The following is a 23,140-nucleotide window of genomic DNA, read 5'->3' as shown; positions in this document are numbered from 1 at the left end:
ATAAATTGTGTATAATGATGATGACGACGATGAATCAAATATAATTATTAAAGAATATTGTAGACTAAGGTTCATTCACACTAAATTATATGTAGACTAAGTTAAATTTATAGGAGTATATAAAAATTTTACTTTCTAGAAATCAAATTTAGCTAATGGGTAACTAATATTATCTCTACAAATCTTCATTGTACTCCATATGAACATTGCATTGGAATAAAATGAGGTGTTGAGTTGGCATCTAGCTCTATTATTATTATTATTATTATTGTTTTTGACTTTTTGGGAGCCTGAAGCAAAATATATAAATGAGTTCCTAATATACAATAGGTATCTAGTTATTTATTCTCTCATTTTACTTTATTTTTTCGCCTTTTATTTATGAGTGTACACTTTTATTGAAACGGAAAAATAAGAGTGAAACTTAGGAAGTATAAGAAGTGACAAATGATTATGCCACCGTACACTTTGGTGAAAACATATGAAACGCATGTTAGTAGCATGTCAAAAGTGAGTAGAATGCATACAAACTTCGAAAGTATCGAGCAAATTGTTGTTGATAAAAAACAAAATAAAAGGAGCATAAAGGGTTAGCTTAAGGCTTTAGGGCTTGGGACATGCAATGATCTTGAATGAGCTAAGTTCATGAATTTTAATGTTGTTGATAAGTAACGTAATTGATAGGAGATGAAGTGGAAGAAGATTAATAAGGAGTTGGCTCAAGGCTTTGAGATTTGGGATACAGAAAAATTAATGCAATTAATTAAAGAGCTAAACATATAAGTTTTTGAAATTAAAGATATTCTTGTTTTAAACCTAAAACTATTTTAGACAAAAATTTAACCAACATGATTATTAATGCCTTGTAATAGTTATATTTCATTAACTATTTAATATATGAGGCCCTTTATTTTTAAAGGCCCTGCACAAATACACTCAGTGCATTCCCCAAGAGTCGGTCCCAAAAATGATTAATATAATGGATATCAAATCGATCTATTAGGTCTGTTTTAAGGAATGAATATCCATAGATGATAAGTTCAATTGTAAAAATAAAGTGCATTAATTTTAATAATTTTAATAATTTTAATGTATATTGAAATAAAGTTTAAAAAGGACCTCTTGTTTGCTATAATTACTACAAAAATAAATGTTGAAAAAAATATAACTTCCCGACATTTACAAATTACAATGAGACAAAAGTAATATCATTATGCATGTTTGACATTAAAAAGAAATCCAGAAAAATGGGATTAGACTTTTATAATGTGATCTTATTATGCTTTGACAACTTTGATTCTTATGCAAAGGTAACTTTTTCTTGAATACTTTCTTAGCCACAAATTTTAATTAATATTTTATCCATCTCTTTAAATTTACATTATATCTTTTAAAATAATTTCATAATTTCATAATTTTGAGTCATATAATATAAACTTAACGTTGTAGGTACTAATAAACGGTGGTAATGAGAATGAAACACTAGTGTAATTTTAGTTGAAAAATCTATTGGCTACCTTAATGGTCGTGCTTGTCCAACTTTAATCATCTCATTTTCTTCATTAAAATTCATTTCAATGCATTACCATGAGAATGATATGGAACATTTGATAAAATTTTACGCTATAAATCATTTCTATTACTATTATTTCGTACTATTAACCAAATGGACAGTAAAGTAATTTTATAAAGTTTCACTACCTTGAACAATGATCATCACTTACCAAAATAATGATGATACTTGTTTAACATTTAATTATTTGATGGGACGAATCGTAGGCCAATGGGACATAATTAGTAATAGGATTAGAACGAGTTTGTTCCATTATAACCAATCTTTTAAAAGTTCAAACTTATTTAAATTTGTAAAATATTAAAATCAATGGCAAATTTAAAATATTATTGTAGGAAAAGATCAGTTACATATATCTTAATATTATACAAGATCAACTTAACTGTCGTTTTTTTATTAATATGTTAATTGTTATATAATTTATTATTAATATAATTTTTAATAAAATAATTCGAATTATAATCTAAAAATGTATAAGCCTGTATTTGTTGTGATTGAGACTAATAATATGATAAATTGAAGTCAAAAGTTCAAATAAATTCCATAATTTACTTTACAACTTACAAGTGTTCAATTTCTACTCTCATTTTCTACTTTAGAATGTAATTTGTTATATTTTTTTATTAACGTTCTTTTATTATAACCATAATATATTATTGTTTAATAGTTTAAGAGTTTAGATCACTTTATTTTTGTTATTTGTGAACATTTTTTCCTTTTAGGCCAACTTTTACATCTTCAATTTGTTTTCAGAACCTAATGATGTTTAATTTAGTTACAGTCGCGGATTTTAAATATTTTTTTACAGGAAAACCATTAAGTGTAAAATCAAATATTTAAACAACTCTTGTGAGAAATAGTTTTTTAACACAACTTCTTGTGAGAGACGGTCTTTTTGAAAGACCATCTCTAATTGAGCTAGCCTAAAAAGGAAAATATAGAGTAAGTTTCTCAATAGGCATTAAGAATATTATAAGTAGGCATTTAGAATATTATAAGTACTTAAGTACTTACTCGATGGGCATTAAGTATATTGTAACTAAAGATTAAAGATATAGTAAGTAGGCTAATAGGCTTTAAGTACTTTTTTGGTGGACATTAAGTGTATTGTAAGTAGGCAATAAGATAATGTAAATAGGCATTAAGGATACAGCAAGTGGACGTTAAGGTTAAATGGGTTGGGTCTGAGAGACGTCTATGAAAAAGACGATCTCTCAAAAGACCGACTATTTTTTGAAAGACATTTGGCCCATAAGCTCAACCCATTTTAATATTAACAAAATTGGTGTTGCACGCTTTAAAAAAAAGATTTCTCCACTCATCGTAAAACAACTCCTTCTAATATCTCTAAATTCGAAAACTAAAAAATGAAAGATTTGATAATTGAACAATTTTAAATTTCAAATTAATTTTTAAAACAGAATACAAATTAAAATACCGGTACAATATTTTTTATTCATGTGTAATATTTTTATTAATGTTTAATAAAGGTTAATATATAGTAGCCAGTTTTGCTACTCTTTTCACGATTACACCTCTTATGCTGCTAAGGTTTTTATAGGAGAAAGACAAATAAGATTATACAACCCTCAACAAATGGTACCCTCCTAATGATGGTTGGATTAAATTGAATCTAGATGTTAATATGGGCGCCAATGGAGATAGAGGTCTGGGGGTGGTGGTTAGGGATAGCTTGGGCTAGTTACTCATGGCTAGTGTTTGTAGAGTTAAAGCTTACTAGCCGCCAGAGTTGTGTGAACTTGAAGCCGCTGTGTGTGGTGTTGAATTGGCTATTCGCATGGATTATACTTATATTGTTTTAGAAGGGGACAACACTACAATTTTCAATGGAATTGGTAAACAAGCTACTGGTTTAGCTCCATCTTTCATCCTTTTTTATAGAATCAACTCTTAAGACTTTTTTTTGCTGGTTTTAAGTGTAATCATGTGGGAAGGAATGTGAATACGACGATCCAACTTATAACTCGTTCGAACTTGGATTTGGTGGGAAATTTTGTTTTCATTCACCCTTTTCCCCAAAGTCTTGTAACAGTGGTTGATCTCCATTTAATATAATTTCCAAGTTTTACTAAAAAAAAAAAAAATAATACATAGTAACCATTTTTATTTGTAGAATTAGGTATTTTAATTAGTCATAGTAATCGTGTTTACCGGTAGAATTAATCATTATAATGGTTCAGCAATTTGTATTTTACATGTTACAAGTAGGTATTATGATGGTTTGTAATAGATTTTTTAAACTATAGAAGTCGATATTTTAATGAGTCATAGTACGTAGTTTTGCCAGTTGAAATCAATATAATTATGATTCATATGATACAATACAATGCAACCTAATATCTTAAAACCCCTACTTTTATCTTAAAGTATCTTTAACGTATTAAAACATCTACTTTGAATCTTAAAGCTCTTACTTTAATACCATAAACACCTACTATAAGTATTTAAAATGCCTACTTATTATTTGCAAAATCAAGGAATTGAAAACTCATACTAAAACACCTATTATTAGAAGCTAAAATGTCTACTTATTATATTGTAAAATAAAAAAACTAAAAACTCATACTATAATTCTATAAAACACCTACTATTGAGTTCAAATGCCTATAACTAGTTTAATGTTTACTTTTATATGAAGTAACACCTACTTCAGTTTGTATAAATACCTACTATGGTATACGAAAATACCTACTTTTATATACAAAAATACCTACTATAACAATAAAAAAATGTCTACTTCAACTATTTAAAAATACCTCATCATCATCATCTTATCCAGTATATTCCGCCCATAAAACTATGAGCAGGGTCTGGGGAGGGAAGGGCAACGACAACTCATATCCATAACGGACCAATGAGTCCCTCAACTCGAGAAAGATCATGAGTAGTTCCTGCAAAGAATAAGACTGGGTGAAGTTGACACTAACTTCACAAGCGTGTATCTTATCACCCAAAAGTGATCGTTAAAAATTAAATAAAGACAAATAAAATGCATAAAAATAAAAATAAAAATAAAATAAAATAAAAGTAAAACTAAAATAAAATAAAAATAGAATAAAAATAAATAAAAAATAAATGAATGAATGAATAAAAAAATAGATGAAAAAGCCAGTAAACAAGAGCACCAACAGGTAAGCACAAAGGGATCAATAGTCTAAAACATGAATATAGCACCTCCAACTACCCCTATCCCTAATCAGGTCCTCAGACAGGTGTAACTCACGCAAGTCAATATTTATTTGCTCCTATCAAGTTCTCCTAGGTCTTCCTCGACTTCTCTTACACTCTACTATGATGCTTTCTATCCTCCTCACATGGGCATCAAAAGTCTATCTCTGCACATGACCATACCATCTCAACCTATTTTCACGCATCTTTACAGAGGTAGGGGCGACCTCTAGTTTCTTTCTAAACTCCTGATTCCTTATCCGATTCAACAATGTGCGACCGCACATCCACCTCAGCATGCGCATTTCTGTAACTTCCATTTTGTGTTCAAGAGTCTTCTTTACGGGTCAACATTCTGTCCCATACAACAAAACAGACCTGATTGCCACTCGGTAAAATTTACCTTTTAACCTACTTGGGAACTTTCTATCACATAGCAACCCGGTGGCTGCTCTCCACTTGAGCCAACCCGCTTGGATTTGATGCGTATCATCTCCATCAATCTCTCCATTACTCTGAAAAATCGATCCCAAATACCTGTATTTGGTCGTACTTGTAACAACATCTTCACCAATGGACACTTCCGGTTCCGCATTCGGCAGTGTCCCACAAAAGTCGCATCGCAAATATGCATTCTTCGTACGACTTATGCGTAACCCTTTAATTTCTAAAACTTTCCTCCATTCTTCCAATTTATTTTTAACTTCCTCTTTAGTTTTTGCTACCAACATGATATCATCAGCGAATAACATGCACCACGATATCGTCTCCCAGGTAGTTTTAGAAATCTATTCCATAATGATCGTAAAAATGAAAGGACTTAGTGCTGACCCCTGGGCCCTGATGAAGTCCTACTTTAACTGGGAAAAATTCTGATATCCCCACCGGTGTCTGAATGTTAGTCGAAGCATTGTCATACATATCTTGTATAACTTCAATGTACCTTAATGAAATACCTTTAGCCTTGAGGCCATCCCAGATGATGCGTCATGGTATGTTATCATGCGATTTCTCCAAGTCGATGAACACCATATACAAATCCTTCTTGCGCTCCCTATATTTTTCCATTAGTCTCCTCAGTACGTGAATAGCCTCAGTAGTTGACCTTCCTGGCATGAAACCAAATTGGTTATCTCTGATCATCTCTCTTGTCTGATTCTCCTCTTTATCACCTTTTCCCACAATTTCATTGTGTGGCTTAGAAGTTTGATTCCTCTATAGTTCCCGCATACTTGCGCATCACCTTTGTTCTTATATAGTGGTATTAGTGTGTTGTTCCTCCATTCTTCTGGCATCTCATATATGTGTCCTCAAGATAACATTAAAGAGGTTAGTCAGCCAACAAATACCTGCTCCTCCTAAACCCCTCCACACCTTAATCGGGATGTTATCTGGACCAAGTGCCTCTGTTCTCCCCATCTTTTTGAGAGCTTCTCCTACTTCCTTTGTAGTGATATCACTCATTGACCCGTAATCATGCGATCTTTGAATGTCGGAACCTTTTTTGGCCCCCTATTCTCATTGAGCAGTTGAGAGAAATACTGATACCATCTTAGTTTGATGTCCTCTTGTCTCAGAAGAACTCTTCCTCCCTCATCTTTGATGTATTTCACTGCCACTAAGTCTTATTGCTGCCTAGACCTAATTTTTGCCAACTTAAAAACATGCTTCTCCCCTTCTATGGTATCCAGCTTTTGATAAAGGTCCTTATCGGCACGAGTTTTTACCTCTGCTACTGCTTTCTTTGCCGTCCGCTTTGCTTCTTTGTACCTCTCTCTTTTTTGAATACTAACCACCTCCTCCGTGCATGTCATAAGTTCCTTAAAACTCTTGTTTTTGTCCTTTATCTTCTGTTATACCTCAACATTCCACCACCACGACTTTTTATACACTTTTGGTTTCACCGATGACACCCCCAAGGTCTCTTTTGTCACCTTTCGAATAGTGTCTGCCATAGTCACCCACATATGATTTGCATCATCAGACTGATTTGGGTAGCCCAACACGATTATCTTGCTCGACAGGGTTGTGACCACACCCCCGTTAAGTCTCCCCCACATGATCTTTCCCTGAACTCTAACTTTTTCTTGACAATTTTCCTCCTCATCCTAAACACCAGTACTAAAAACCTATGTTGGGCAGGCATCCTCGTACCCAACACCACCTTACAATCCAAGCACGAGGTTCGGTCCCCCTTGCGTACTAAACAATAGTCAACTTGGGTTGCATGCCCACCACTATTATATGTAATCAAATGCTTCTCTTTCTTTCTAAAGAATGAGTTTTCTATTACTAAATCCTTGGCTAGCGCAAACTCAAGCAAATGCTCACCACTCTCGTTCCTTGCACCAAAACTAAACCCTTCATGGACCGAGTAATAGTTTTCCGCCTGTCTGCCTATATGTCCATTGAAGTCCCATCCTAGAAAAAGTTTTTCATCCTCCAGGATCGTCCTCATAAGGTCTCCTAAGTTATCCCAAAACTCACGCTTCACCTGCTCATCGAGCTCAACTTGAGGCTCATAAGCACTGACAATCGATATGACCTCTTCCCCCACTACTATTCTAACTAGCATAATCCTATCGTTGCACCTTCTTATTTCAACCACTTGCTTTAGAATATCATTATACATAAGGATACCAACCCTACTACTTTTACCATCCAAACCCGCATACCACAAAAAAAACTTATATCCCTCTATGCCTTGTGCTTTCTGCCCGTTCCACCTAGTCTCTTGAACACATGCCACATGAATTCTGTATCTAGAAAGCTCAGTGGCCAACTCTAACGACTTGGCTTCCAAGGTACCTATTATAACTAATTATAATGTTTACCTCAACTATTCAAAATGTGTTCCTCATCAGGAAATAACACCTACTTCAATATGCAAACAACTGACCTTTATAACTTTTTCAAATGACTAATACAGTATGCAAAAACACTAAACACCTACATACTAAAACTAGTTCAATTAATGATTGCTGTAAAATTACAAATGAAGGAAATTATGGGTGAATTAAACGCCATTGCATTAGCTTTGAAACTTAAGCAGACTCTCAATCTTTACTCTAATCAATCTAATCCATTTAGAAAACAGATCATATTGGATCGACCCATTTATTTAAGAGAGTCAAAAGTCTCAATTCAAACCCACTTATTTTGGGTGAGATTTATATCAAATTAGCATATCAAATCAATTTTTCGTTTGTCTCTAGTTAGGATGATAGACGCATGGGACGTACTTTCTTTGTTCTCTTTGATTTGCATCAAAGAGAAAGAATTTAGTTTTTAAAAATGTAGTAATAAATGAAGAGAATAAATAAATTATGTTAATAATATTAAAAGAGAGTTAAAATATATAGATGAGATTAAAAAAAAAAAAGTAATAGACCACCACCTAAAAATAAAAATAATATAAATCACTGCAAATTAAATGATACGGGCATAACTTATCAGTATTTTTGATTTCAATTCTATCAACATCCAAAATTAAAACTGAGTGGCAGACAGTGCACAATTCCTTGTACCTGAGCTTTTGCTCGCTTGTATTCTGACATAACAATTCTGACTGTTACTTGTTATCAATTTTGGACTATTGTTTTGGAATTATTCACGTACTTTTTATATTGTCTATATTTGTATTTTAGCTTGTTTTTTTAACTTAGTAACAAACTAACAATGTTAATTTTAATGTACACACCTACACTCATTTTCAATGACTTTAAATTCTATCCACATAATTTAGTATTTTCTATTAATTTGTTAATATTTAAGTTATACTTTCTCTGAATCAATTTAAATGTCCCATTCGCTTGGGTACAATTATTAAGGATGGTGTGGGATCCATTAAAAAGGGTAAGTAGTAAAGGATAAGTAATGAAAGGTAGTTGGGTAAGTAAGGTATATGAGGGTATATTCGTAATTACTTGTGTGAACCAAGGATATTTAGGTAAAAAAAATTGACAAAAATAGAAATGGGACAACTAAAAAGACTTTACCAAATAAGAAAATGGGACAACTAAATTGATTCGAATGAAGTATTTCTTATTAGTGTTGCAATTTCTTAATACAGATGAGTGTTTCTTAGCTGTGTTGTAGCTTCAAGAATCATGATGATGATCATGAAAAAGATTGTAAGCAAGTGGTGGCTGTTCAAATCACTTCTATCATACTATACTACAATTTACACCTAATTAATTGGAGTAGTTGAATTTGTCTTCATACTTAATATATAAAATTAAAATATAGTATAAACAATATCCTACAGGAGTAATTATAAATTTTAAGTTTACTTCATTATAATATAGTATTAATAATTAAAGGTTTTCTTTGTTAAGAATATCATTAGTATTGATATTAATAGATTCTTATTTCAATTTAGTTGAAGTATTTGACAATGTTTTTAAAACACTCTTGAATAGTATATTGCATATTCGTTAACATTAATAAATTAGTATTAAGTTACTTTTCTTTTCAATTTTATTAAAGGACAATAATTAGATATAAAATTGATGATGATTGATACTTTATAATAGGCATATACTTGTTGTTATGCTATTTCAACACTAAATATTTTTAATTATGATTGGATAAAAATTATAAAAAATTGATAATAAGAAAATTTATTTGACTTAAATCAAACAAGATCTCACGTATATGTATTTTAACTTATAAATACAGATTGAACATAAAATACAAATTAAGAATAATAAATAAATAGAGTCAAAAAATAAACTTTTGTTACGTTGACTTCAATTATCATGTTAAAGAACCAACTTAATAAAAAATTTAAGTTGACAGTTAAAGTTTAAAATATGTTAAATATATTGTATTACATATATCAAATATATCAAGAAGGACATCTCTTTTGACATTTTCATTTAGTACATCTTGGTCGTATTTACAAAAAAATTAACCAGTTATTTTTCATGTTCCACTGAATTTGCTATATATCTTACAAAAACATCGCAGATAAGAAGGAAGTAGCAAACAAACTCTCAAAACTTGATCAATTTATTGCTATATGACTTTATCTTCTACATATTTTTCTGATAGCTTGAAATTAACCTTCTAGAGAAGGATCCATCTAACTTGTTATACTTTCAAAAAAAAAAAAAAAAAAAATCACATTCTTTTTGGCATGTGAGAGTTCTCTCTTTAAAGTGTAACTAAGACTCTTTGTGGTCTTCTAGTTATACTTGTTCTTTTACCCTCCTAGCAATTTACTTAGTCATATGAATTGGAAATTCTCACATGAAGTTTTGCTTACCTATAGAGGTTAGGTAAGTTATTTCCTCATTTTATATCCAAGAATCTTGTATGTCAATCTTTCTAACCTCAAGTACTAGGTTCTTGTAGATAATGCACTAATCTTACTATGCTCTTTCAAAGAATCTTTCTAGAGTCGAGAGACTCTTTGATCACATCCTTTTTAATGGATATGGGTTGCCACTTTCCTTCCCGAGTTTCCTCACCAGTCCCTGATCATAGTTCCTGTGAGCAGGATACACTGGGAACGATGATGATGACGACTAATCTTACTATGCACTAATCTCTCTAACTTCATACAAAGAAATTTATGTGTAGGTTTAGTGCACATTTAAATAATATAGCGTGCAATGTAATTAGTATTTAACGTTTAACACATCATTTTGAATGTTTATGAAATTGAAACTTTTGACGCGCACGATATTAAAACATTCTTTTTTTAATTCGGACTTCTTATATAGAGGAAATTAAATATTTGTAAAAAGGCCTATTCTATAAATAGGATATTATAATAATAAGAAATTCTTGCTGTCCTTCATTAAAATTTGTAAATTTGCAATCACCAATTAATTTTTACAGAAAAATAAATTACCTGTACATTCCTTGTCTTTCGCCAACATTTTCAATCCTAGAAAAGTTTCCATGCTAAAAGGTTATTTAAAACCTTCATGCAACCCCATAACTTTCATCCTCATAAGTAAATTTAAAAATGAATTATACAACTCTATTATTGCTAATCACAACCCTAATTATTCAATCATATGCTCAATCACCTCCATGCAAAAACTATAAATTTAAACAAAACTTACCAAATCCCTTTAAAACTTGTATTGATCTCCCACAATTAGGATCATCCCTACATTACACCTACAACCCTACCAATGCAACCCTTAAAATCGCCTACCGACACCCGGGCTACAGCCCGGGTGTCTCAAAATGGGTTGCATGGGCTATAAACCCGACCGCAAAAGGAATGGTCGGATCACAAACTTTAGTTGGTCAACGAAACCCGAAAGACGGGTCCATCATGGCCTATACATCCCCTATTAAGGGCTATGGAACAAGACTTGAGAAAGAAGAGTTGAGTTTTGAGGTAGTAGGATTGAAGGCAGAACTTATTAATGAAGAGATGATAATCTTTGCAAATATTAAGATTCCTGATAATAAAACAGTGATTAATCAAGTTTGGAATGAAGGTAGACTTTCTGATGTTGGAAATCCTAAAATGCATTTTGCTACAAATATTTATTCAATGGCTTCTCTTGATGTTCTCTCTGGTGTTCTTGATCACAATGCTGGTTCTGGTTCTAAAGGCTTTGATGCTTCAACCTTGAGATGGGTAAGTTTGAATATATACTATTACTACCTTCATTTTATTTCAAGTCAAATGTTTCAGGTCGGTTCAAAATTGAAATATAAATACAATTTTAAAGTCGGGTTAAATCAGGTTCGGTACCAAGGTCGGACAAATCGGTCATTAGGTCTGTTTTGAACACACCTCTACATCCTCTGTAAAATATCTCGGAAATGCTTTTTCTTGTTTGGTTAAACATTGGAATTTGATGTAACACACGAATTTGGAGTTACCGACATCCCTTGGTAATTAATTCATACACTTGGTCGGAATTTCCATTAGCTATTGCTTACAAAAAAATGTCAACCAAACAACTAGATATAACCATTCATAACTAAAACTACCACAATTCTAAGGGCACTAGACGGCCTAATGAATGAATGGACATTGTTAAATTCTTATGTTCTTTTTTATTTTGTTTTTGTATCGGTTATCGCTCTTTGTACGACAACAATTTCAGATCCACGGAACAATAAATGGAGTAAGTTGGGGAATATTGATACCTCTGGGAATGATGATAGCAAAACATGTCAAAGTAATATTCCCATCAGCAGAACCAGCCTGGTTTTACCTCCATGTAGGGTGTCAACTCTCGGCCTATCTTCTCGGTACCGTTGGCTTTATAACCGGTCTCAAACTCACTAGTGGCGCACACCATGTTCACCACCCTAACCACAGGTATCTTGGCATTGCCGTCTTCTGTATGGCCACGCTTCAGGTAGAATCCCGATCCTGATTCATACATGTATGTTACAACCAAAAAACGTAACGAAAAATGTGATTCGTAACGTGATTGATGACAATGAATTTGTGTTCAGATGTCAGCACTTGTGTACAGGCCAAAACAAGATGATGCAAACAGAAAAAACTGGAACATATTCCACTATTTGAATGGGCATATCGTAGCAATTATGGGCCTTGTCAACATATTCAGAGGGTTGAAGCTTATCTATATTGATCATGACACTTGGGGTATTAATTTTATTATTTATCTTATCATAATCGCGGCTATAAATATTGGAGTACATATACTTTCAGAGGTAATTGTTGCCAAAAGAAACAAGTCCCAATTACCTCCACTAAACTAAATTATCTATACTGTTTAACGTGAAGGATTGAAAGTAGAATAAGGCTTCACAGGAAATTAGTTCTTGTTTGTATTAGTCTCCTTAGATCCATTATATTAGGATAATTTATCTTCAGTTCCTAATTATGTTCATATAGAAACTTCTTTTATACATGAAGTTTAAGTATGAAATACAAACCAGATACTCTTTTGAGAGACCTTCTCTCAGAGAGACGACTTCAAAAACAAGAAGCCTACATTCTTATTTTCTGTTTAATTTGTATTAATTAGGCTATTTAACCCATATATCTAATGCGTCTCTCGAACAGACCGTCTCACAACAATTTGTGAATACAAATTGTTTCTCGTACTCTATGTACTAACTTTTATGTGGGCTATTGTGAAACACTATCATAAAAGGTGAAGTGCAACAATAGCTTGTAGGATGAATGTTTCTAGGATTTCCTGCTGCTTGATCTCTCATTCAGGCCGTCGAAAAGACTCGGTTGGATAAAAATTTAAAAGGGAAAGGAAAGAAGATAGAACGAGAAGGAGATGATTATGGGAAATCCCCTTATTTTTTTGGAAGGCTAGAAGGAATAGAAAAGGTGGGAATAATGGCCGGATATCATTTTTCTTCCAGATCTTTTCAAGTTAAGAAAGATTTGATTATTAACAAAACTGAGCGAGTTAATCCTTTTAAATCCCACTTTTCTGAATTCCTCCTCCAAAATAGGTATTCACATAACGAAAACTTATCCACCCAATTCCTCCCATTTCTCTCTCTAATTCCCACGATCCTCGGACAAGTTTCTATACGTGCGACTGTAATGTCAAAATCTTTGCCAGATCTAACATACAAAATTAACAGAAGCAATTTAAATTGTTCAGCTAATAATTAATACTAAACAAACTACAATAGTATATTAATTGTTATAATTTGACACTAGTGAAGTTTGAAGATAGGGAAAATCACTAACCGAAAAGCTAAAAGAATTCAGTGAAAAAGAAAGAAATAATCATGAGAAAATATGTATCTTACGGATCAAAATACGCCCCCAGCCTCTTCAACAATAACAATACTGATTGCAACATGCCTGCAAGACGAAAAATGTAAGAAAATGTGCATATAACAGTAAAATTGGATCCTAATTCATAAATTTTCAACCTTGGTAATATCAAATTATTTGAACTTGCAAGAAGCAAAAGTAAAACAAGATTTCATACCATATAACCCCATATTTAGTTTCATAAGAAAGAGCAAGCTGTACCGTGTAAATTGAATGTACACAAGCCTGACATTCATACACACGAGAGTCCATGTAGATGAGATTTGAACTCGTAACGTTTTGTCACGCTGATTTTTGATACTATATCAAAAATCAATTCATCTAAAAGTCTGAGTTGATAATTGGAGTCCCATAACACTGGTTATTCATATGAGATGCGCCTTCAAAAAAAGCATCAACAGTGGCTTTATCCCGATTTGTACCAGTCTGTTCCAACAATTGGCAAAAGCAATCATCGTATCATACATCTTCATATTCAAGACATATTAATATTCATAATAAGTTGCGAGTTAACTCGCTCCAGAAGTGTTGCATTTTCAACTTTCAGGTAATGGAATGTACAAAAATATACTCATGTCAATTTTCAGGTAAACTAAAGCTTTTCATAACTCAAATGTATTTGAAAACAAAATCTATAAATGCGTGACACAAAACCGATCACACCAAACATCTACCTTTAAATTATCCGTCACTTAGAACGAATGTCATCAATAAACTAAAATTTATGAGATACTGAGAACGGGAGGCTACTTGGTCAATAGGAAGGACAGCAAAAGATGTATATAGGTGCGAATAAGATGGCACAAGCAATGTGCTGAGTCTACAGGATATATTTTGTGAAAGGGCTAAACAAAAGAATGGTTAAAGGCAGGAATGATATCATAATTCCCACATCCAACAAAGAAAGCTCATGCAAGCTCTCTGTGTTCAAGAGAAGCGATTTCTTGCATAACTTGGGTCTTGTCTTCATCAAATTTTTCATCCACTGCAAATTCATAGATGACAATATATCAGGAATCAGGATGATGGGAGCAGATGCTAAAAAACGGAGAATATAATTCAGAAAAAGGCCTGCTCTGAAGAGACTAAAAGAGAGTTTGAATATAAGACCTCTGTCAGTCTTGAGGTCGCCTAGCAATCGAAGAAGTTTGCTCTTATTTGCAACAAGAATGTTGGCGATGTCAGCTGGTTTATTTTGGTTTGCAGCACACAGCTGTTTGGAAAATAAAAACTCGTAAAACACAGTATAAACGTTTAAGTATTTATAATGCAATGCATTATTGAATATACAAAACCTTGAAAACATGAAATGCTTCTATCTGGATGCTTTTGCTTGGTTCCTGCATCAAGAAATAAACAAGTTCAGAAATCGTTCAGTTTCATTAGATTAGTGAAGATAAATCTTATCTTCAGCATAGACATTCTCCAGAAGAAAATTGGACAGAAGGGATTCACCAAATTGAAGTTTACAAAAGTATACAGACACTTAATTACCCTTAGAAGATTCATCAGTATTCTTAGATTATCCCTTGAGCTCACGTATTTTATCATGGTTACAGCATTGCTACGATCAAGTAACATGTCTCCTAAGAGCTGAAAAACACATAGCAAGATTAGCAAACACATTTGTGGTAATGAATCAACAATCATCGACCGTTTTTGGGGCAAAAAAAGAGAGTTGTCCATGGAGATATCAGCTCTTGTAACATTTTGTAAAAAGCCGTTTTATGCTGAAGAAGGGCATTCACTCAAATAAGTACAGTACACAGTTTTGAATATTTACAGATGACAACATGCCATCTTAGATAAATACCTTCACTGCTTGTCTTCTGGTAATGTAGTTGCTTGATTCCAGCAACTTTGAGTTGTAGTCTGCAAAAAACTGGAACATGCAGATGATGCCGTGAATTTCGACACCCAAAAAATCAAAACCTAAAATAATAATTCAAAGAGCCTTAATCCCAAAAAATATTGAGGTCAACTACATGAACCAATATATCAATTCCAATTGTCGTCCACATATATGTAGTAATTTCAAAAAGAATTTAAATTTCTTAACGTAAAATAAGGCTTACTATAACTTCTTCCTAAAGAGTACTTTTAACTCGTAAAGCTCATAATCACGAAATAAGTCATTTCAGTGAATTTAACTTCGATAAATGTACTTCTGGCCTTTTACTTAGAGCTTGATTGCATTTATAAAAAGGTTTGAAAAACATGAAATAGCACATTATTGGAAGAAAGATTAGTTGGCCACTTATATATACATACATCCAAACCCAGACAAGGTAGCAATGGTATCTTGTCAGAGCTGTAAGTTACTTACAGTAGTGTTTCAGTGTTGGCACTTGGCACCATCAACTATAATGCAAAAATAAGGCCACATCACCGCATTGAAACTGAATTATAAAGGGTTTTGAGTTCAGCACAACCAAAATATAGGCCACATTGACCTTGAAATCACACGCACTGACCACCAAAACCGTATATTTGCACTATGCCATCAAAAAACGGTAGATAAGATTCCCTCAACTCATAATATCTCATCGTTCCCCTCCCCCTTATGAAATTCTAAACATGGAGATATGATTCGTTTATGGCATTTGCCACTATCTACCTTGTAAAGTTGTACAGTGATTAGTAATTGCAATATTGCATGAATCAAGTCGGCAGTTCAATGAGCACCTTAACAATGGTCGTAATCTAATGGCTTGCAATTGCGGAGAATCTTGCAATCGTAGCTTCAAGAAGTAAGTGTTAGGAGACATCAGATACTTGAGAACTCATACTTTATATGGATAGCAACTTGAAAATTCACACTTACAACTTGTAATATAACTCAGTTATAAACTTTTTTAAAATCCAGTTGACAATGACATTAAACAGCAGAGAAAACGACATAGCTGCATATACTTCTACACCTTTTTCCAAAACAACAAATAGAAGAAAATCATAAGTGTCCAGGAATGATTACCCAATCATAGTTTGCGGAGAGGAACTCAGCCACTGTAGATTTATGCCTTGTCAATAGTTCCTGCAACACGACCACAATAGCGTCAAATTGTTAAATAGATGACAGTAGTTTCCAATCCAACTTATGCATAGTTGACAATAAATTCCAGGTGTAGCATAGTAGACAAAGGGTTTTCAGGTCTACTAATTAATAGAAAATGTAAATCCTGCAGTTACCCCCAATTTGGAAAAACATATAAGACCTTACGATGCCATACAAAGATCATTAAAAAGCACTAGCAGATTCATTTCAAAACCAAGAGAGCATAAGATATAGATTCCAAACAAAGAAGATGTCAGACCTTAAAAGTTGCAGCAGCATCTGCAGCAATGTCAAAATTTGGGAGCTGAATAAGTGTAAAGAACTTCTTCAAATGCTGTGATTCTAATATATATCTGTGAAGGGAGAAAGAAAATGAAATAATGGAAGACATAATCAAGACATTCTAGGACTAGAGTAATATAATTTATAAAGAGCAGCTGAAAATTTTCAGTGCTTTTATCAAAAAGTGGCAAGCTGATGAAAGCATTTGAGCACAATGTCAATATGGAAGGTAATTTGATCTCTCTTAAATCCAGCATATATGTCATTATACACTTTGGTCAAGAAAAACTATTGGGTTCAATGAAGAAATATAAAAAGGAATGCTTTTAGCAAGGAAGGATTTTATTTGTAAAAACAGAAACGTCAACTCTGTGACATGAAAGCTTCACATAAAAGGGGAAATGCTATTCAATATTAAAACCAAACTACAATATTCAAAATACTCTATTACTCACTTAGCCACAACTTGATGACGTATGCACTCCCTCAACATGGACCCATAATGCAGGGCAATGTCTGTGTTTTCATATCTACACAAGCACAAGTATACGGCCAAAGATCAGACTTCATAAGTTTAGTGTATGATACAAAAAAAACTATCAAAGAATTCTTTGCGTGAAAAGTATAGCAGAAGCAAAAAAGAAAGAGCTCATGCAAGTTAATCTTCGTTGGAATTTACTCCATCCGTCCTAAATTATTTTGCAATCTTTATAAATGTCACAACTGCGCTTTTTTCACTTTATCTCTGTCCCAAATCCATCCACGCACTACTTATTTCATCCCTATTATTTCACTTCCTTTCACGGATTAAGCAAGGTTGCAAGCTTGCAAGTTGCAGCTAATTTGGAGCAAAGTGAATACCAAATTCCAGATATCACTAATGAAAGGAAATATCACGAGTAATCTAGCACCCCAAAAAACATTAAATCAAATTTCCTAATTTCGGAAAGCATATGTTGTATCAACGGTTAAAACATAAACCAGATCCAGAATCAAATTATACAATAAAGAGGAAACCGACAAAAGATTGTGGTCGAATTCTCTCAACCCAGAAACATACCCTGCTATAAGAATATCCATCAGATCTTTGTTTGCTTCCAGATAATCAGAAGCAATTAAACGACAACGAACTTGTTGCCTTTGCAAATTAGCAACTATTTGAGTGGCATCTTTACGAGCCTGCAATATATCACCCTCATACAATCAGCAAAACTAGAGGGAATGATCTTAAAGTAAGGGGTGCATGTTTCCCAATAAAATTTGTCTGATAATTTGAAAATTGCATGGTTGAAACTCAAGGATGAAAGTTATAAGGGATGCCGAGGATGACACTGATTCCAGATTCCTAAAGATAAGTAACATACCTCCAGGTTCAGTTTGGGAAGACAATTGACCAGCAAGCGAAATGTGTTCTCTTTAAAGAACTCTTGGGTTAACTTCATGCAAGCATCTGGAACTGGCTCTGCTTCGCTATTTCCATACAAAATACATTTCATTTCTCTAATGAGTTTGCTTAGCTCGGTCATCTGGAAGAGGAATGCACCAAAAGTTAAAGACTGTTTTATACCTTTATGATATTTTAACATAATAACATTAATTTCATAACAAAACTTCATACTTTCACAAAGATTTACATGAAGCGAATTTTCTGCATAAACGTAAGTCATGAAACATAAACTTCTACTTCAAACAATCCCAATCATAGAAGTTGTTAATATAAACAGCTAGTCAATTCACGTTATACATCAAACACAATTCACAATAAATGAATCCAAACAACTATTGAAAGGACCCTACGACCTACCCTAACAAAGAAATAGAGGTCAGACATTCACAGACCTTCTGCTTCCACTTTTGATTTTAAATCCAATATGCAATCTGTCTAATATAAAAATGACAAACAAGGGTGCAAGTAGTTTATGAGAACATTCTCGGTAAACATTTGATTAGCCTACGCAAGGTAAAGAGGTTAGGATGCACACAACCTAACCTTTGAGCAAACAAAGTCAGAAAAAACATATAATCATCAACTTCGATAGAAATAAATTTGTAAACACTAAACAATGTAATTCGATTTCAGGATTTTGTAGAAAAGAAAGTTATTGAGTGCGTATATTCTCATACGCACATCACACATATGTTTACAAGCTTACAATGCTTTACAATCAAGCTAAGCATAACCACCACTCCGCATTATTACATAAACGCAAAAAAAGGAAATTATCTCTATTAGTAATAATTGCTCAAAGGTATTTAGAACTACTTTAAGGGAAAAAGATTCAAACTTTGATGCAAAATGTGAATTTAAAGGAGATGATAGAGATACTCTCCGAGAAATAAATACACACATCACTAAGAATCGACTATGGCATAGATCATAACAAACACTAACCAAAACCAAGCAATTGAAATGAATAAATGCACTGATCTAGCCCAATAATATAGTTGATGTTTTAAAGAATTACATAACGGCAAAGTACATACATTGAACCAATATGACACAATCATACAATGAATTCAAAACCACTGTTGAATCTCGGAACAAACAAAAAGTAACTTCTATCGAGTCCATATATGGGATAGTTTTATTAGAAAATGATTTCTCTTGCCATTTATTTCATGAATTGATGAATATATAAAAAAGGTAATCTCTAGTTTTAGGAAACTAAATAACTACAAAATAATTACCAAATCAAAAGATTTACAAAACATACTAGATATTATTTTCTTCAAAGATATTCTATTCTAATACACCCCGCAGTCGAATCGGGAGGTTTGCGGACGCTAAGACTGGACCGAAAATCATCAAAGAGAATCTGAGGAAGGCCCTTGGTAAAAATATCAACAATTTGATATCGAGATGGAACATGAAGTACACGAACATCCCCACGTTGCACTTTTTCTCGAACAAAATGTATGTCCATCTCAATATGTTTAGTGCATAGATGATGAACTAGGTGGAATGGTGGAGAAAGAAATAAGGGGTGGGATCATCCAAAAAATCATACTCGTGAGGAGTACGTTTGGAGTCTTGGGAAAAAGGAAAATTGTTTCATCAAAAATCACATCATAAGAAATAAGAATCTGATGAGACGCGATATCATAGCACTTGTAACCTCTATGTGATGATGGATAGCCTAAAAAGACACATGGAGAAGATCGAGGTTGGAGTTTGTGAATTTTGATGAAGAAATTAAAGGAAAACATAAACACCCAAAAACCCGAAGATGGTCATAAGAAGGAGTTTTGTGATAAAGAAAGTGAGTGGGAGTGAGATGACCAAGTAATTTAGACGGGAGAATATTAAGGAGATAGGTTGCGGTATTTTAGGGTGGGGCCAAAAATACGGAGGAAGAGAAGCATGATACAAAAGGGTACGAATAATATTATTGATGGAGCGAATCTTTCTCTTGGACTTGCCATTTTGAGAAGTTTGAGGACATGAAAAACGAAGAATTATACCCCGAGAAACACAAAATTGGTGAAAAAGTTTACTATCAAATTCACCCCATGATCACATTGAAAGGATTTGATTTGTAGCTCAAATTGGGTATTAACATAAGTATTAAAATTGGCAAAAATTTCATAAACTTGAGATTTACGAAATAAAGGAAATGTCCACAAAAATTTAGTATAATTAATAAGAAAAAGAACATAGTATTTGTACTCAGATGGGCTTGAAACAGAAGAAATCCATAAATCACTATGTATTATTTCAAAGGGACGAGAACTGACAGACATAGAAGTACGAAAAGGAAGGCCAACATGTTTTCCTAAAGGACAAGAATGACAAACAAAATTAGGATTTTTATTATATTTGATTAAACGAGAGGAATACAAGGTATCTAAAATAGTTTTGCCCGGGTGCTCCAAACAAGAGTGCTAGGTGCTAGAAGAGGAAGCAGAAAGAGCGGATGACGGGGATGAGAAAGAGGTAGCTCCATGTGTCGAAATAAAAGGATAGAGATCACCAATGCTATTAGACCGCATAATCATGTTCCCGTGTCCAATTCTTTCACAGAAAATCCATAAGGATCAAATTCAACAGACACCATATTATCATTAGTAAATTTTCGAACGGAAATGATATTTTTAATGAGCTTAGGGGCATGGAGGACATTTTTTAGAGTTAAAGGTTGATTAGGGGAAGGGAGAGAAACATGTCCGTAACAATGAACCGGAATCATATGACCATTACCAACAATAATTGCATTATTAAAACGATGCTTCAAAGGACAATAATTCAAGAGAGTATCTTGAGAATGTGACATATGAGATGTCGCACCGATATCCATATAATATTGCTCATCCGGAGAAGATAAAGAAAGATTGTGCATGGCGTGATCAATTTCCGTAGGACAATAACCCATAGAAGAACTAGACCCGTACAAAAATTTTGGGCCGGATGTGGCCCTGGAACTTTAGGCGCACCATAGAAAGATGAATAAGGCTTTTATTTAGTCCAATTGTATGTAGAAAATGGGCAAGGGGAAGCCATGAAAGAAAGAAAGAAGAAAAAAGAAGGAGGTGGAAGACAAAGGTTGTGAAGAATCAAAAGCCTAGGCTACTGATACCATATTGGAAAATGATTTCCTTTGCCATTTATTTTATGAATTGATGAATTTATACAAAAGGTAATCTCTAGTTTTAGAAAACTAAATAACTACAAAATAATTACCAAACTATACAAAATATTCAAAAATATTATTTAAAAAGTTTGTCAATAACCAGTATTGTTGGCTGTTCTATATCTCTTTTGCTTTCTACTGTCCATTTAACTAGTCTTAAAAAGGGCCAAAGCTCACATTTTTTGCAATATCTTTGCACAAAAGTCGAGCTACAAACATAGGTCTCAAATGGTTCGCACCCCATAAAAACATTCCTCCTACGGTAGTTGTTGCCTTTTAATATGCATAACAGATACCTCTATTACTAATAGCTTACTAATAGCTTCAATGAGTGAGATATACAAGTATGATGATGAGATGATGAGATGATGATGAACAAAGATCCAAATTACAGATTTAGAGCACAAACTTAAAAGATTAAAAAACTTAGGATAATTCACTCCTATAAAAAACAATTGGAAAATAAATCCAAATAAAATTAAAAAAAGTAACAAATACAATTAATTTTATATCCAACAAAAAGACAAAAAGCATACACACTTACACTAATAAATAAAACTTTGCAAATAAACGGAATTACTCTTCAAGTAACTAACCCATACAAACATAAACCAATTACAAACACTATAAAACCAATCTACATTAACAGATAAAAACATAAAAGTTAACCTTTTCCTGGCGTTTGTTTTCCCGAATATTATTCATATCGAATTTAGAGAGAAGATCACGACAAATGCGAACAATCTCCAATGGAGTTCGAGGCTTTGTCTTGAACAACCCTTTCATGATTAAAAATTATTTAGAATCTGACACTTCCAAGAATGATCGAATGAGAAACTTTTGCAGGTATTTAATTACTCCTTATTAGGGTTTGTGATTTGAATGGATCATCAGCGGTGCATTGAAAGCAAAAAGATACATAATCGAAATAATTGTATGATCTTTTGGCGGAGTTAATTTGTAGTTGCTTATCCTGTGTTTTACATTAAAGGAGGATATTTGAGAGATTTGGGTACTAGTACTAATCGGACGTATAATACTATTAGGTTATGTGATTATGTCTCACTTTATGCAAGCACGGTTTTCTCCCATAAATTTTAGGTTTAATTTTCAACTTTTTTTTTTCTTTGTCTCATTATACCCTGATTCTTAAAAAAGCCAGTTTTGTATGACACCGTCTCATCATGAGACGAGTTCTTAACCCGTTTTGTATGAGACAGTTTTACCGTGAAACGAGTCTATACAAAAGATACATTATTCTAAAAGTTTCTACAGCTCCTCTTGTATGAGACCGTCTCACTGTAAGACGAGTTCATACAATAGGTCTATTATGTTAAAAGTTTCTATTATTAGACTATTTAAACCAATTATGGGACATATATCACGGTGAGACCATCTCATATAAGAATTTGTGGAATTTCTATTATTGGGTTATTTAACTCAAATATGAGGCACGTTTCACGGTGAGACCGTCTCATATAAGAACCTAAGAACTTGTGAACAAATTATATATTGAGCGGAATATTATGTAAAAACTATTTTTATTTTTATTAGGTTGCCTCTTATATATTAGTTTTCACGATTTTTATATAAGCTCTAATAAATGTTAAATCTTATTTGTTGAACACGGACTAAAAGTTTTGGTAACTAACATT

The 23,140-nt window shown here is 33.0% G+C and overlaps 3 protein-coding genes across 6 annotated transcripts; 1 reads left to right on the top strand and 2 right to left on the bottom strand.

Moving 5' to 3' along the window:
- Positions 1-5,109: 5,109 nt before the first annotated feature.
- Positions 5,110-10,674, bottom strand: LOC130823447 (uncharacterized). The gene is made up of 8 exons (XM_057688068.1): positions 10,623-10,674; positions 6,981-7,570; positions 6,697-6,870; positions 6,427-6,612; positions 6,137-6,274; positions 5,792-5,977; positions 5,594-5,725; positions 5,110-5,550 (listed from the first exon to the last, which is right to left on the bottom strand). The coding sequence occupies exons 1-8, from the start codon at positions 10,672-10,674 to the stop codon at positions 5,110-5,112; spliced, it is 1,899 nt and encodes a 632-aa protein (XP_057544051.1).
- Positions 10,543-22,541, bottom strand: LOC130823827 (putative MO25-like protein At5g47540). 4 transcript variants are annotated; one of them, XM_057688619.1, is made up of 14 exons: positions 22,155-22,541; positions 18,222-18,383; positions 17,918-18,036; positions 17,313-17,387; positions 16,835-16,928; positions 16,495-16,554; positions 15,334-15,402; positions 15,015-15,113; positions 14,816-14,860; positions 14,631-14,733; positions 14,195-14,505; positions 13,722-13,946; positions 13,493-13,547; positions 10,543-12,116 (listed from the first exon to the last, which is right to left on the bottom strand). In XM_057688619.1, exons 1-11 carry the CDS (start codon positions 22,269-22,271, stop codon positions 14,429-14,431), a joined length of 1,020 nt encoding a protein of 339 aa, XP_057544602.1. In that variant the 5' UTR covers positions 22,272-22,541; the 3' UTR covers positions 10,543-12,116; positions 13,493-13,547; positions 13,722-13,946; positions 14,195-14,428. The 4 variants fall into 4 exon arrangements, with proteins under 4 accessions (XP_057544602.1, XP_057544606.1, XP_057544603.1 ...); XM_057688623.1 differs by having other exon boundaries at positions 10,543-10,658; positions 11,888-12,116; positions 13,493-14,505; XM_057688620.1 differs by having other exon boundaries at positions 13,493-13,946.
- On the top strand, positions 10,740-13,318 carry LOC130823446 (cytochrome b561 and DOMON domain-containing protein At5g47530-like). The gene is made up of 6 exons (XM_057688067.1): positions 10,740-11,369; positions 11,427-11,477; positions 11,845-12,102; positions 12,203-12,424; positions 12,939-13,186; positions 13,300-13,318. Exons 1-6 carry the CDS (start codon positions 10,740-10,742, stop codon positions 13,316-13,318), a joined length of 1,428 nt encoding a protein of 475 aa, XP_057544050.1.
- Positions 22,542-23,140: the final 599 nt, after the last annotated feature.

The sequence above is a fragment of the Amaranthus tricolor genome, chromosome 9 (genome assembly GCF_026212465.1).
Source record: "Amaranthus tricolor cultivar Red isolate AtriRed21 chromosome 9, ASM2621246v1, whole genome shotgun sequence".
Lineage (NCBI taxonomy): Eukaryota > Viridiplantae > Streptophyta > Magnoliopsida > Caryophyllales > Amaranthaceae > Amaranthus > Amaranthus tricolor.
The sequence above is the reverse complement of the archived record's forward strand: the minus strand, read 5'-3'. Positions and strand labels throughout refer to the sequence as shown.